Source organism: Haemorhous mexicanus, chromosome 1, assembly GCF_027477595.1.
Source record: "Haemorhous mexicanus isolate bHaeMex1 chromosome 1, bHaeMex1.pri, whole genome shotgun sequence".
Taxonomy (NCBI): Eukaryota; Metazoa; Chordata; class Aves; order Passeriformes; family Fringillidae; genus Haemorhous; species Haemorhous mexicanus.
The window spans coordinates 58,840,002-58,852,539 of record NC_082341.1 but is presented as its reverse complement, the minus strand read 5'-3'; the positions used below and the strand labels follow the sequence as shown (position 1 = coordinate 58,852,539).

The 12,538-nt window shown below is 36.9% G+C and overlaps 1 protein-coding gene across 13 annotated transcripts in view; it reads left to right on the top strand.

Moving 5' to 3' along the window:
* Nucleotides 1-12,538, top strand: part of CLASP2 (cytoplasmic linker associated protein 2) — a 147,602-nt gene that overhangs the window by 87,030 nt on the left and 48,034 nt on the right. For 7 of the 13 annotated variants that reach the window (XM_059850517.1, XM_059850510.1, XM_059850486.1 and 4 more), the window contains 6 exons: nt 181-258; nt 818-985; nt 3,625-3,680; nt 5,114-5,284; nt 8,602-8,625; nt 11,431-11,448. In XM_059850517.1, coding sequence (XP_059706500.1) covers nt 181-258; nt 818-985; nt 3,625-3,680; nt 5,114-5,284; nt 8,602-8,625; nt 11,431-11,448 — 515 coding nt within the window. The remainder of the gene's footprint in view (nt 1-180; nt 259-817; nt 986-3,624; nt 3,681-5,113; nt 5,285-8,601; nt 8,626-11,430; nt 11,449-12,538) is intronic. The other 6 variants (XM_059850525.1, XM_059850502.1, XM_059850469.1 and 3 more) reach the window with 3 other exon arrangements.

The following is a 12,538-nucleotide window of genomic DNA, read 5'->3' as shown; positions in this document are numbered from 1 at the left end:
CCTAAACCTTTACAGAAGGTACAGTTATGTCATCAGTGTGCTTAAGTGTTTGTTTACTGCATATTTTGGAAAGAACTAGCATTGCAGCTGTTTTTTATTTGGTGAAATGTTAATTGAAGTGTAAAGCTACTGCTTAGAATTTGGAGTAGCAAAATAGCATGAAAAATGTCTTTCTTCTAGGCATGCAGCTGTCTTGGTTGAAACAATCAAGAAGGGTATTCATGATGCTGATGCAGAAGCAAGAGTGGAGGCAAGAAAGTGAGTTTTGATTAATTTTGCTCTGAAAAAGTGCATGTGCTGAATGAGTGATAGGAGGTTCTAATCCAAGGTGAGCTGCTGTCCATGGCTGAAGAAGATACAAGCAAGTTTGTTTGAAAACTGATGTTTCTGTCCAGAATTGCTACCCGGTTTCTTTTGCAAAAGACATTCTTAAAGCCAAGTGAGTCAATGCAGTTGTGCAGCATTTGATGACTCCGCTGAAAGAAGAGTTAGAAAGGTTGATACTGCTGCATAATCATTCTGCTCCCATTAATTAAGTCTTTAAACAACTGCAGCACTTTGGGAATGCCAGAAAACAATTCCTTCTGCTTCCCCACACAACTGGTGAGTGAATGTGAGACATTCAGAGGATAGACTTAAGTTATTTTGAAAAGATTAATTCAGTCCATGCAGCTGACTTGATGAGCATTGCTGTGTGCTTTACATACTCTCAGTTCCTTTCACTCCTATCTGTGGTTCATTCTGTAATCTTTACTTCCTGACTCCACCCTTTACAGAAAATACTGAGCATTTACACGTGGTTATTCTTTTTTTGCAGGGCTTATCTGGGTCTTAGAAATCACTTTCCTAGTGAAGCTGAGACTCTGTACAATTCTCTGGAACCACCCTATCAAAGAAGCCTTCAGACCTACTTGAAGAATTCTGGCAGTATAGCATCTCTCCCTCAGTCAGACAGGTCATCCTCCAGCTCACAGGAGAGCCTCAAGTAAGGGTCACTTCACTGTTTCTGAGCCAAGAAACAAACGCAGTTTCTCAAAGGCAAATTATCCAGATTCCTGTTGAGTACAGAAAAGCTGCAATTTTATTTTGTGACTTCTAATTTTTTTAATTAAAATTTCTTCTCTGGTGTTTTGTTATGTGACAGTGTTACCCCAGCAAGGTGCAAAGTACAGACAGTCTTTAACTGGATACTAGGATGCCGTATTCATAATAGCTTTCCTTAACAGCTGCTTAAACACCAAAATATCTTCAAGGTTCATATCGATGTCCAGCATTCTGATGTGCTGAGTAGGTCTAGAAAAGCTGTAATGGTGTAATTCCTTTATCATGTCTTTTCGCTGCCAAGCATGAAAAAGGAATGTCAGCAATGAGATTTGTTGGAGATTGGTTTGGGGTTTTTTCTCCCTGTCTTCACAGTACTGAATATGTATTAGCAGTATTTCATAGCTCCGCCACTTACTACAGGATGGGTCTGTACTGCAGTCAGTGATGTATTAAAATACATAGACAATCTTGAGCTGAATAAATTAAAGCTTTCTTAGGTACCAATAGTAAAAGAAATCTACTGGCTTTTTAGCAGAAATGTGTGAAGTAGTAGTAGAAGTAGTATGTGGCAATTTTTGTCTTTGAATGCTAGAAAGCTTCTCAAAGTATTTCAGCCTTTTAATATTTCAGATCTTCATTATCAAAACCAGAGAGCTTGTCTGCTCACTTGTTACTTGAAGGCAAAGACTGCTTCTCACATATGGGAATTCACTTTTTTTTTTTTTTGGCTAATTCCTTAAATACCAGAGGTTTACCTTTCCTATGATACTTGTAATTATAAAAAATTGTTTAAAAAATAATTGTCTGTGATGCAATCAATTGCGAGCACTTTATTTTCCACAAATGTTTATTCAAAGATAAACATTTAAATATTCTTGTTAAAATTAATCTGTGTTCCCCATCTGAAAATAAAAGTGCTGTTAATGAGTTACTGGTAATATACTGTTAAAAACTAAATTACAGGAAAATTAGAATCTTAAAATACTCTTAAATCTTCAAATGTTGCTTCCCATGTTGCAAGATGTGTAAGTGCTACAGTACAGGAAGTGAGGGGTAAAATAAGAAATGAAAAGAATAGGTGATGATATTGGAATTAATGAAATTTTAATTGATTTATTACAAACTTCACATTCAGATGGATGTTTGTTACCCAAAATTTTATTTCTGGCTTTTGCTATAGTGAATGCTGAATTCCCCCTGTATAGGCTAAATTAGGAACTACAGGTATGGTTTCCTAGAAGTCAGATCCTCTGTGATTTTTGACCTTCTGAACTTACATCTCATACAGATCATTAATCTGGAATTGTTTTAGAGAAGATGGAGGAATGAGAGAGAAATGTGGTAACTTCTGCCTACTTGTATGAAACTGTTTACATAAAATGTCATTTGCAGTAGATTGTGGCAGTTGTCTGGGACTTTTGTTTGGAGCAAGTTGTAAGGTCAGGAGCTCTACCTCAGCCTCCTCACCTTACTTGAGGCAAAGTACCTTCAAAACACTAGTTAGTCATGTCAGAAAAGCAGGTTTATTCAGAGCAAGCTGCAAACACATATTCTTCTGTGAGGATTTAGGTTATGGTGCTGACCTCTATATTACTGCTGAGCGCCTGAGCTAATAACTGGGGTAAATACACAGTATGAGGCATCTCTTTTCTCTCTACTTTTAGGTTTAATTTTAAAGGAATTATTTTTACTAAAGCTGAGACACTGAAATTTGGCTGAAATTCGGCTTGAAATTTGACTGTTGATGAAATACTCAACTATTTCATCAAATACAAACTTTCCCTATCAGACATTTAACCAATGAATATTATCCAACGAATATGCTCTTACGTTTTCTTCTGCCAGTCCTTTTCATTTTCCTGGTCTCTCCAGCTGCATTTTACCCTTCCAAACAGGCCAAAGGATGAGCTCACAATTAAACTTGACTAGACTGGAAGATTGTGCTTCAGTAACTACTTGTTTTTGCAGTGGGAACGAAATGAAGACAGAACTTAGAGGAAAAGACATGAGATTTTTCTTCTTTTCTAAGTTATGGGAGCCTCTACATTCCAACAGGGGAAATGGAGTCTAGCTGCTTGGAAGCATCAGCATTTCCTTTTTTAATTTATAACTTGATTCTTGAGACATCTGGGACTGGAGGAGGCTTATGAGTTGGACACCTGTTTTTCTTGTTACTGCAGATACCACTTCACATAATGTCTTTCACAAATAAAGCTTTTTCGGTATCTCCCACTGTTCTTGTTTGATGGCTGGTGTCTAAGATCAGCCCTGTGGTTAAAACCTTGTACTGACTACCTTAAATGTTTCTGTGACCTAGTCAGGAATGCCTGAACTTTGTTAGCAAAGTGTGCCTGTCGGTAGCTGAAGGATTAGTGCTTTGTGATAAGGATGTAGTTTTATAAAATGTAAGGGAAAAGATAATTCTAGTTTTCTTAGCATTTTCTGTTTAAAGTATTTTTCTAAAAAATATGGTGAGAAGGTTGAAGGGGAGAAAAGAACAGAATTTTTTTTTTTTGCTCTTTTGTGTTTTACTTTTGCATCTGATACATGAGACTTACTGGATTTATTGACTTTTTTCAGTCGGCCTCTGTCATCTAAATGGTCTGCAGCCAGCCCAGCAAGTCTTGCAGGCAGAGGTAAGGTGGTGGTAATATAGTGCAGTGCATAGTTATTGTTTTTTGTGTTCTATGAATTAAAAGTTCTAAATGCAGCTTAAAAATTGACTGTATCAGCATTTACCCCGTTTCCTAGATTAATAATGGTATGTGTCACTTCAAACTGTACCTGGAGCTCAGATTGCCTCACACTCACTTCACATTTTATGTAGTTTCAGTTGTTTCAATTATGAGACATAATTCATTATTAATTTTGAATTCATTGATCCGCTGTCCAGGAGTTTTGTCATGGAACAGTCATTCTCAAAGAAACAAAACATTACTCTTTGGTCTGTTCATGGTTATGCCTATGGCAATTAGAAATTAAAGACTCACTCTCTCTTTCATCTGTTCCCATGTAGCTGTTGCTCTTTATAAATAAATAAATAAATAACAGCAGCCAAATGGCATATTTGTAATTCAAAGAGTTTAATGATGTGTTTAGTTTTTGGAATTTAATAACTTCAATCTCTTTTCCCATAATGTCTTAGTAACTTCTTGAGAGTAAATCATTGAGCAGCTTTTTTACAAATGGAGTGTAATTTAAGAATGGATACTGAAACTAATCTGGGGAGTCAAGTTTAGAAGACCTAAAACAATTGTTAAAATTAAGCAAATAGTTAAAATTCAGTAAATAATAGGAAGTGAATACAAAAATACTAGAGATTAGATGTCCTATAGGACATGAAACAACACAAGCACACACACTGCTGCTTTCAAGGTGAAGTAAAAGGGAAGTTTATTTCCTGACTCCAACATTTATAGATTTCCAAAAGTGACAGTGGATTGGAGGGTGAAAGTACCACCTCTCCAATGACACTGGACAAACCAACAGTCTATCAAATTTCTCTTCTTCTATAAAAGAATGCAAAACAATAAGTTATTTACAGAAAGTGTGTGAGAACGTTTGCTACAAGAATGTAAACATCAGAAGGCTTAGAAAATCTTAAAAAATCACAGCGACAATTAGACCCTAAAACTTTTCAAGAGTACACATTCAGCTCACCTTAGCTGAAGTGTGGGAATATTTTTCTTCCTTCATTATCTCAAGGAAGGAAGTGAATTTTCTTACAGTTGTGAATCATTCAATAACGTAATAAATCACATGAAGGTTCAGAATTATGTCATTTGTGCTACGGTGGGAACAGAGAGTTGGCATTAAATAATGCTAAAATTTCATGCTGAATGGAGATAAATACTGCTGTCACACAAATTGTTTCCATATGCCATTCATGGCAAGACCAGGTCTAGTTTGCTTTTTAATCTCAGCAATTTTTGGTTTAATACTAGTTTTTTACATAGTTTTTCGTGCTTTCTTACGAGCACAGTGTGGTAGTAGTAGATGTTACTCTCTTAAATATCATTAATTTTATTTAATATCGACTTCTTTTTTTTTTCTTCCCCTTTTCTGGTAGTTTCAGGCAGCAGCAGGGGCGTCCCAAGCCCGGGCACCCTGCAGAGGTCTCGCAGTGACATTGACGTGAACGCTGCGGCGGGCGCCAAGGCCCGCCATGCTGCTGGACAGACAGCTGGAGCTGGGCGCCTCTCAGCAGCCGGGCTGCCCCCAGGGTCCTACGCCTCCCTAGGTAAGGGGAGCACCTCTGCTCTGCTCTGACAGGTCGTTGTGATTTTCTTGATCAAAAAGTTACAGTGCAATCCTCCTGTATTTGAAAGGCAGTCATCGTTGTTAGTAGCACTGGAGTGTGGCAAAAGAGCAGGTGTTCTGAAGTAAGTTGCAAACTTTCCTACGTGCTTTATTTTTCTTGTGCTAGAAGAATGCCAATGCAAAGACTGTGTCCATACTATGCTCTCTGAATGTCTTAATCTAGAATTAATGTTAAGTGTTGGAAGGAGTGGTACCTTTACTTAGCAGCACGTGGTGATCGTGCCTTTTTTTGTTAACAAAAGTAACAGGGAAGTAAGTGTGAGAGCTCTTGATTTTCCATTTTTCTCAGCTCTTCAGGTATTCTACAAGAGTGCTAAAGAGATCCCTGGCAGTCAGAGGTGGCTTCTTCATAAAATAGAGAAGTGTTTTACACAACAACTTGCTACATTGAGTTCATAATTTCTTCCTAAGGGCAGTGATGGAACTATGTGTATGCTTTACCTAGCTGATGATCTCCATTGATATTTGCTGTTAGACATAGGAAGTGCTACAAGTGGTAAGAGTGCAGAAAAGTATTTGATAATTGTAGTGGTATTGTAGGTGCTAGAACATCCATGAAGTGTCAATGGTAAAGGACTATGAATGAATTTTTGTTCTAAATTTTTATCTTATCAGTGCTGTAGGGATAACAGTGAGGAAAGAGAGGTTCAGTGTTCACCAAACTGTTTTTTTCTTATCGGCTTCTGTGCCAGCTAGACCACCAAGGAGAGACGTTAGTATGGCCATCGGTGATCACAAGAGGCAAAGACACTGTATAGTTCTTCTGATACGCATTGTGTTTGGGCAAGTGTTAGCATCCATGTAGGCTGTGGTTTGCGAAGGTTTTAGTTGTGCTTTTTAAAATCAGAACTTAAGTTTAAAGCTACCTAAAATTACTTGATTCTTTTTGTCATGAGGGCCTGCTTGAAGTGCTGTGAACGGCATTGATTTTAGTGTAAATTTAAAGAGTGAGCAATCCTGAACTAAAAGAGTGAGCAATCCTGAACTAAAAAAAACTTGATACTTGGAATAGCAGTTTTGGATGTGGACTCCCTCTGGTGCCCACAGTGGGGGCAGCAGAGCCTGCTGGGTTGCAGGTGGACACCGACGTGAGGCTGCTTGGTCGAGGGGATAGACTGATTGTTCCTCAGGGAAATGATGGATGCCCCATCCCTGACAGTGTTCAACACTAGGCTTGCAGGAAACCACTCCAGTGGAAGGTGTTCCTGTCCACAGTAAGGGGGTTGGAGCTTGGTGGTCTTTAAGGTCCCTTCCAACTCAAACTGTTCTATAATCCTGGAACTGTGAGTTCCTTCTAACTTAATGTCTGAAAGGCTGAAATATGTGGGATGATAATTTTCCAAGATCAGAGTGTTGTCTGGTGTGTTTTGATGTGCAACAAAACATGTTTTGAACCTCAGACAAAGCTGGCACTGAGAGAAGTAAAAATGGCGCAGAGCATGGTGACAGAGGGAAAAGAAAAGTCAAATGAAAATCAGAGAGATCCTACTCTGTTGATGTCTTCTTTATGCTGCTCTAATGAAGGGACTATATTGTCTTAAGACTTTCACAGAAAATTATCTCTTGATTGGAATATTGGTTTGCTTTTACAACTTTTAAAGCAATATCTGATTCATGCCAAGAATTTTGTAAGCAAGGGTCGAGAAGGGCACAGAAGTTTCCAGTGAAGTAAACAGTGGTGGATTTAGCAGGAAAGTAACAGAAATAGCTTATTCTCTTTGTAATGTATTGATTGGATGAGTGAGGATTGGGGGAAACGAATAATAAGCAATAAATCCAGGTCCTATTCATTTGAAGGATTTGAGTTGCTGGAAAGCTTTTCCTTGCTAGTAGATGCAATCACTTGTGGAGAGCAGTGTGATGTCATTTGAAATGGCAAAATGACATAATACTGGTGAAGTACAGTGAAAGTCAAATCCTAGTGCAGACAGTGAAAGGGCAAGGAGACCAAGGTTGCTTTGCAGTCACATAAAAGCAGTACTGCTTGACTGATTTTGGCTCAATCTCCTAGCAGTTTTTCACTGTGGTAAGGTAATTTGAAGGATACATACCATGTAGACAGTGTGACTGTTGCTTGTTGTGGATTAGCTTCAAAATATTGTTTACTCTTAGTTTTCAAAAGGTAACCTTTAAGTGAATGGAGTGCAAATCCAAGCAAGTGCCATGTTTCAGATAATGGGCTACTTTGTAAAGTTCTTTCTTCTGTTCATTTTAAAGGATTTATTTATAGTAGCCCAAATATGGAAAGTTAAATGACCGAACCATCAAGTTAATGCTCACCATGGTCTGAAAAGGCCTAAGTAATGTTACTTTATTTCTGTAATGCTTTCCACTTCCTTTAGGTGTTGCAGTCAATACCAAAATAAGTGACATTGTGTCCTAGAGCTTGAATTTATTTTCAGCCTGGCTTGCAGAGAAACATCCACCTTTTGCTTACACAGCTACCAAATTTCAAGCCTCAGAAGGCCAGAAGCTTATAAGCATAGTAATCCATAATTGTGTTCATCCACCTCTTCCCTTTTTCATTTTTAATACAAGAACTCTTGCTTATTTATGATTTATTAAAAGACTATGCTAGAAGCAGGAGGATACTCTCTAGTTATTTTAAATGTTGACTATCTTTGACATCCTTAAGTATTAATGTCCTTATTGAGGAGGCCTGAGCTGTAATTATATATGTCCTGCGCTAAATATTTTAATTTTGATTGTTACTGTCAGAATATTTATGCCCTACCTTCCAGCTGAACTGGTGAATATTTAATGCTTTTAAAACTGAGTGAAACTTTCTCTCATTTGTCCTCTGTCTTAATTGTGCTGTTTTTTTCCCTCCTGTCCCTTACCCCAGGTGGGGCTTCATACTCAGAAGCAAATTTCATAAGAAATAGAAATATATGGTTCATTAATGATATAAAAATGTCCTGATGCTTCAGTAGCTGTATACACCAAGAATGAAACCATTTATAAATGTTTTCCTGCATGGGTTTTCTCAAATTTGGGAAATACAGAATCACTATCACTGTGCAGGGTACTTGTACTCTCTTTTGTAATTTTGTGCCTTGCACTGAGCAAAGCCAACTTTGCTTAAGGTAGCTTATACATGCATTAATTAGATAAACATGTCTGCTGTATTTAATATTAATGTATTTTCCTCAATTAATGTTTTATGACTCTGCTGTGAACACCTTTATTCTAACACACTAAGTTTTCCATGTTTCTTTGCCTGCTTTTTCAACAAAGAGGATACTTCTGACAAGATGGATGGTAAGAAATTATTTAGTCTGTCCTCTAATTCTATTAAATATCTAATAAAGTGGCTTTTGTGTAAAAGTATTGGTGTTTAATATATTTGTCCATTAACAAAGTACTATGCTGTTTCGATTAACCCCTGTGTAATCTTGATGTTTTATGTGCTATTGCTGTATTTGTCAATTTTGTGAATGTTTGGTCTGTATCAGCAGCAGAAACGTTATCAGAAATCTGACATTACCCCTCTTTTTTAAAAGAAGCTCTGTTAATTACAGAGCAGTTTTGTAATTGTTACGTGCTGATTTTAACTAATTAAATACATGCATTTGAAATTAATCTAGTTCCACTTGATTCCATAGTTTTACATGTGAAGTCAATTTTTTTGACTTAGCAGAACAGCAGTGGGACAGATGAACATGCTTGACCACTTTAAGTATGAAAAAAGGCAAAAAACCAAAAAAAATCTCCTCTATAAAAATATAGGCTCGCTACATAATTTTAAGTGCTTCTAAATTCTGTAGTAAAATGCAATTCTATTAAAAAATCATTTGTGAAGAAGACCTGCCTGTTAGAATCACTTATCAAGTATCCTACCTAAGTTTTAGCACTCGCTTTTGATTAATTCACTCTGTTACAAACACATAGAGGGACTGCAAAGCAGTTGACCATCAGGCTTCTCATAGCAATTGTCTGTTTCAGGTGTGTGCAAGTAATGCTTCTCATATAATAAACTGACAGTCCCAACCTGCTGCTTGGTGATTGTAGTTCTAATTTATTGCTTGGGAGCACTTAACAAGCCCTAAATAAGTTTGCTGCTTACTTAATATTTTGTGGGATGTATTTATTAACTGTGCATGTTTGGAAGAATTAGTAGCTTATTGGAAGCAAATGTATCTCATAGAATTGAAAAGAGTAAGAAACTAGATCTCTAAACCAGAATCCTGAATAATTTCAAAACAGATGCTTCTTGAAAGAATTGGAGATGGTTTTGAGCACTGAAGATGTCAATACTAGTTTAATAAAATGAGGAGTGTTTGTACAGGATAGTAGAGTTTGTATTGCTTATTTCCACATTACATTTCTTTAGGCTATAGTAGGCTTTACTTGTAGCTGTTTGTTTATAGCAGTTATTTATAGCAAATCTTGAGCTTTGGCCATTGTCACCAGAAATAAAGGTTCTTAGCCATGTAGGCTTTTTCTTTTGTTCTGTCCAGAAGTCACAACTAATGATACGTTGCACATTTCTGTTTAAAGCAGCAAGGGAAGTGCTATACAATTGATCAGAGTTAACAGTTGGGGTTTTGTTCTAGAAGCTATCTCTAGATACGATCTGCAAGATGGAATGAAAACGGCTCCGCTGTCCAGCTGTAGTTGTATGATAGAGCTGTTCTGATCTAGCCACCACCAGGAGGAACTAATCATTTTTCCTGTGCCCATTAACCTTTTCCACGTATTTTTTATCTCTTCTTTTGTTAGCACTTTGTGATATTCCATTATTGATGACTGTAGGTGAACAAACTCCATAAAACTGATTTCACAAAAGTGACTAATACTCTGTTTTTTAGCTTTTGGAGCTGCCAGTGAACCTTTAGCCATCCAGACCAGGTGGTAGCACAAGGTTGAGGGGAACGAGAAACAGAAGCACCCCTTTTAGGAGCTTTGAGGAGTCTGTTAGCCTGTCTTAGGTATTGCATAGGATCTGCATTCCAAGATCCATCTCTGCAAGACTGTTGGATTTGGAGAGATAGCTCAGGGTTTGGGGGATTTGGTTTTTTGTTTGGTTTTGAGTTTTTGCAAACTGGCAAATTTTCACTCAGTGCTTTGAGGCACTCCTACCTACATATTACTGTAACTGATTTTGGGAAGAAGCACTGAAATATACACTGAATTAGTTTTTTAGAGGGAGTTTTTAAAAATACTTCTCTGAAGATATCGTAACATGAGAAAACTTTCCCGGCAAGTCTGTGTTCAGGCTAGCCAAAGACACTACCAGATGTTTTCATCATTGTAGTTCTCTTGCAAGGCAAAAATGGTAGAGGGTGAAAACTTCTAAAAATGGAAGTACCCTTTGAGTTTTATTTTTTTTAGGGGCATTTAACATTTTTTTTTTCATTACTAGTATGCATTTTATTCTGTAATAAGATGTATTTCAGAGGAACTTAGAGGAAGGACTGCTGATGAGGAAGGGTCCCATCAGTTCCTAGGTATTGATGGGAGAAAGCCTTGTCTGACTCTCACGTTATCAAAAATCCAGCCTTGTTAAAGCTCAGCATACTTGTCCAAGTGTGAACTGATTTCAGCAAGTTCATATTCCTTCCATGTCTCTGAGCAAGACTTGGTCTTTTGCATGTGTATCTGGAGAGTAATCACAGGCTTAATTCAGAGGAATCCTATTTGCTGGCAGTTCTTATCAAATTATCACTCTCCAGTGTGGAAAACACTGTCTCTGTGTTTTTCTCTGAGGTTATGTATAACAGTATGTTTCATATTTTCAGAAGAGCTTGCATTACAGTATTTTTAATGTCTGTTTTGATCTGTGTATGTAATTTTTTTGACTGATCTCATAGGTGTAATTTTCTTCTATTGAACTTTTGTGGTTTGAAAGGCAGTGATGTGCATTTTGTTCTTGTAAATTGCTCTCAGTGTAGTATGGATGTTTTCTTGATGATTTTACTTCAGTTATGGAGTTGCAAACATAAAAGCTTTAGCTCTCTTGACTTGATAAAATTTGTCAAGATTCCCAAGATTAATCTCAAAAAGAAATTTCAAAGACATAGTTATGTTTGGAATATCATGTATTTTATTATTTTTTCTGTTTAGGAACAGCTTCTGAAGATGGTAAGAAACTACTTTGTTAGACTAGCTAATATTTTCAGCTTCGTATTTTCATTGAAACAAATGAAGCTTTAAAAGTAGAACTTGGTCTTTCTGGGGCTTTGTGAAGGTTCATAACAAATATGGGCTTATGGGCTAACAGCTTATGCATCTAATACTTGGTTGTTATGTAGTATTTTTAAAATTCTTTTGCTTTTATTTTAATTCTCAATTACTCATCTGCAGTCTTAAGTACCATTGCTTAGCATTTCTACTGTGAAAATACAGGGGCTTTATAATTTTGCATTCATTTTTTAAAGCAAGTCTTGTCACAGAATATTTCATCAAATGTGTTCATGCTCTGGGAAGCAGGTGCTACTATTACTCATTTCTGTGAGACTTGGAAGTTAATTTTCTATCTGTTATTAGCATTTAAACCTGCCATTAGTGAATGGATGTAGAGGCTCCAAATGAGTTAACAATTCATTTAACTCACAGACACAAACTGGTTTATTTTACATTGATAAAACTGAAACAGGTTCCAGGTGATACTTTAACATAGTATTGAAATAGTGGCACTCTGTATTCCTAGGTTTTGGGCCAAATTCTGAATGCTGTTACATGCCTTGCAGTCTCACAGCTCTCAATTGCCATTGCACGGGGATAACTAGTAGAGTTTGGACTAGTTAATCTAACTGTTCTTGCTAAGCCTATTGTTCTAGTGAATAACCTCCTTTATCCTGATTCTCTTCCTATAGACTCATCTGTGGCTATTCCCTTTACTTGGATTAATAATATTAACTTGGTTGATCTCCAAATTCTGCTGTGGAAAGCCTAAAGAGGCTAGAATTAAATAACAGTCTATGTACTTAATTCTTTTAGATCAAATATTGACTCAGCATCTCTAGAAAATATTTTAATCATGCTGTGTTTAAAAGTGTTGAGCTTGTCGAGCTAGATCCACCCTGTACAGACTTTCTGGGGTTTGTTCTTGCAGCTTAGAAGAATTATGGTTAGCATGAGTTTGCTTTTGGTTTAGTTTTTCTGCTGTTTGAGAGGTTGGCTTGGGAAATGTAGGATACAACACTATTTTCTTTTATGAACAATCTTTCAG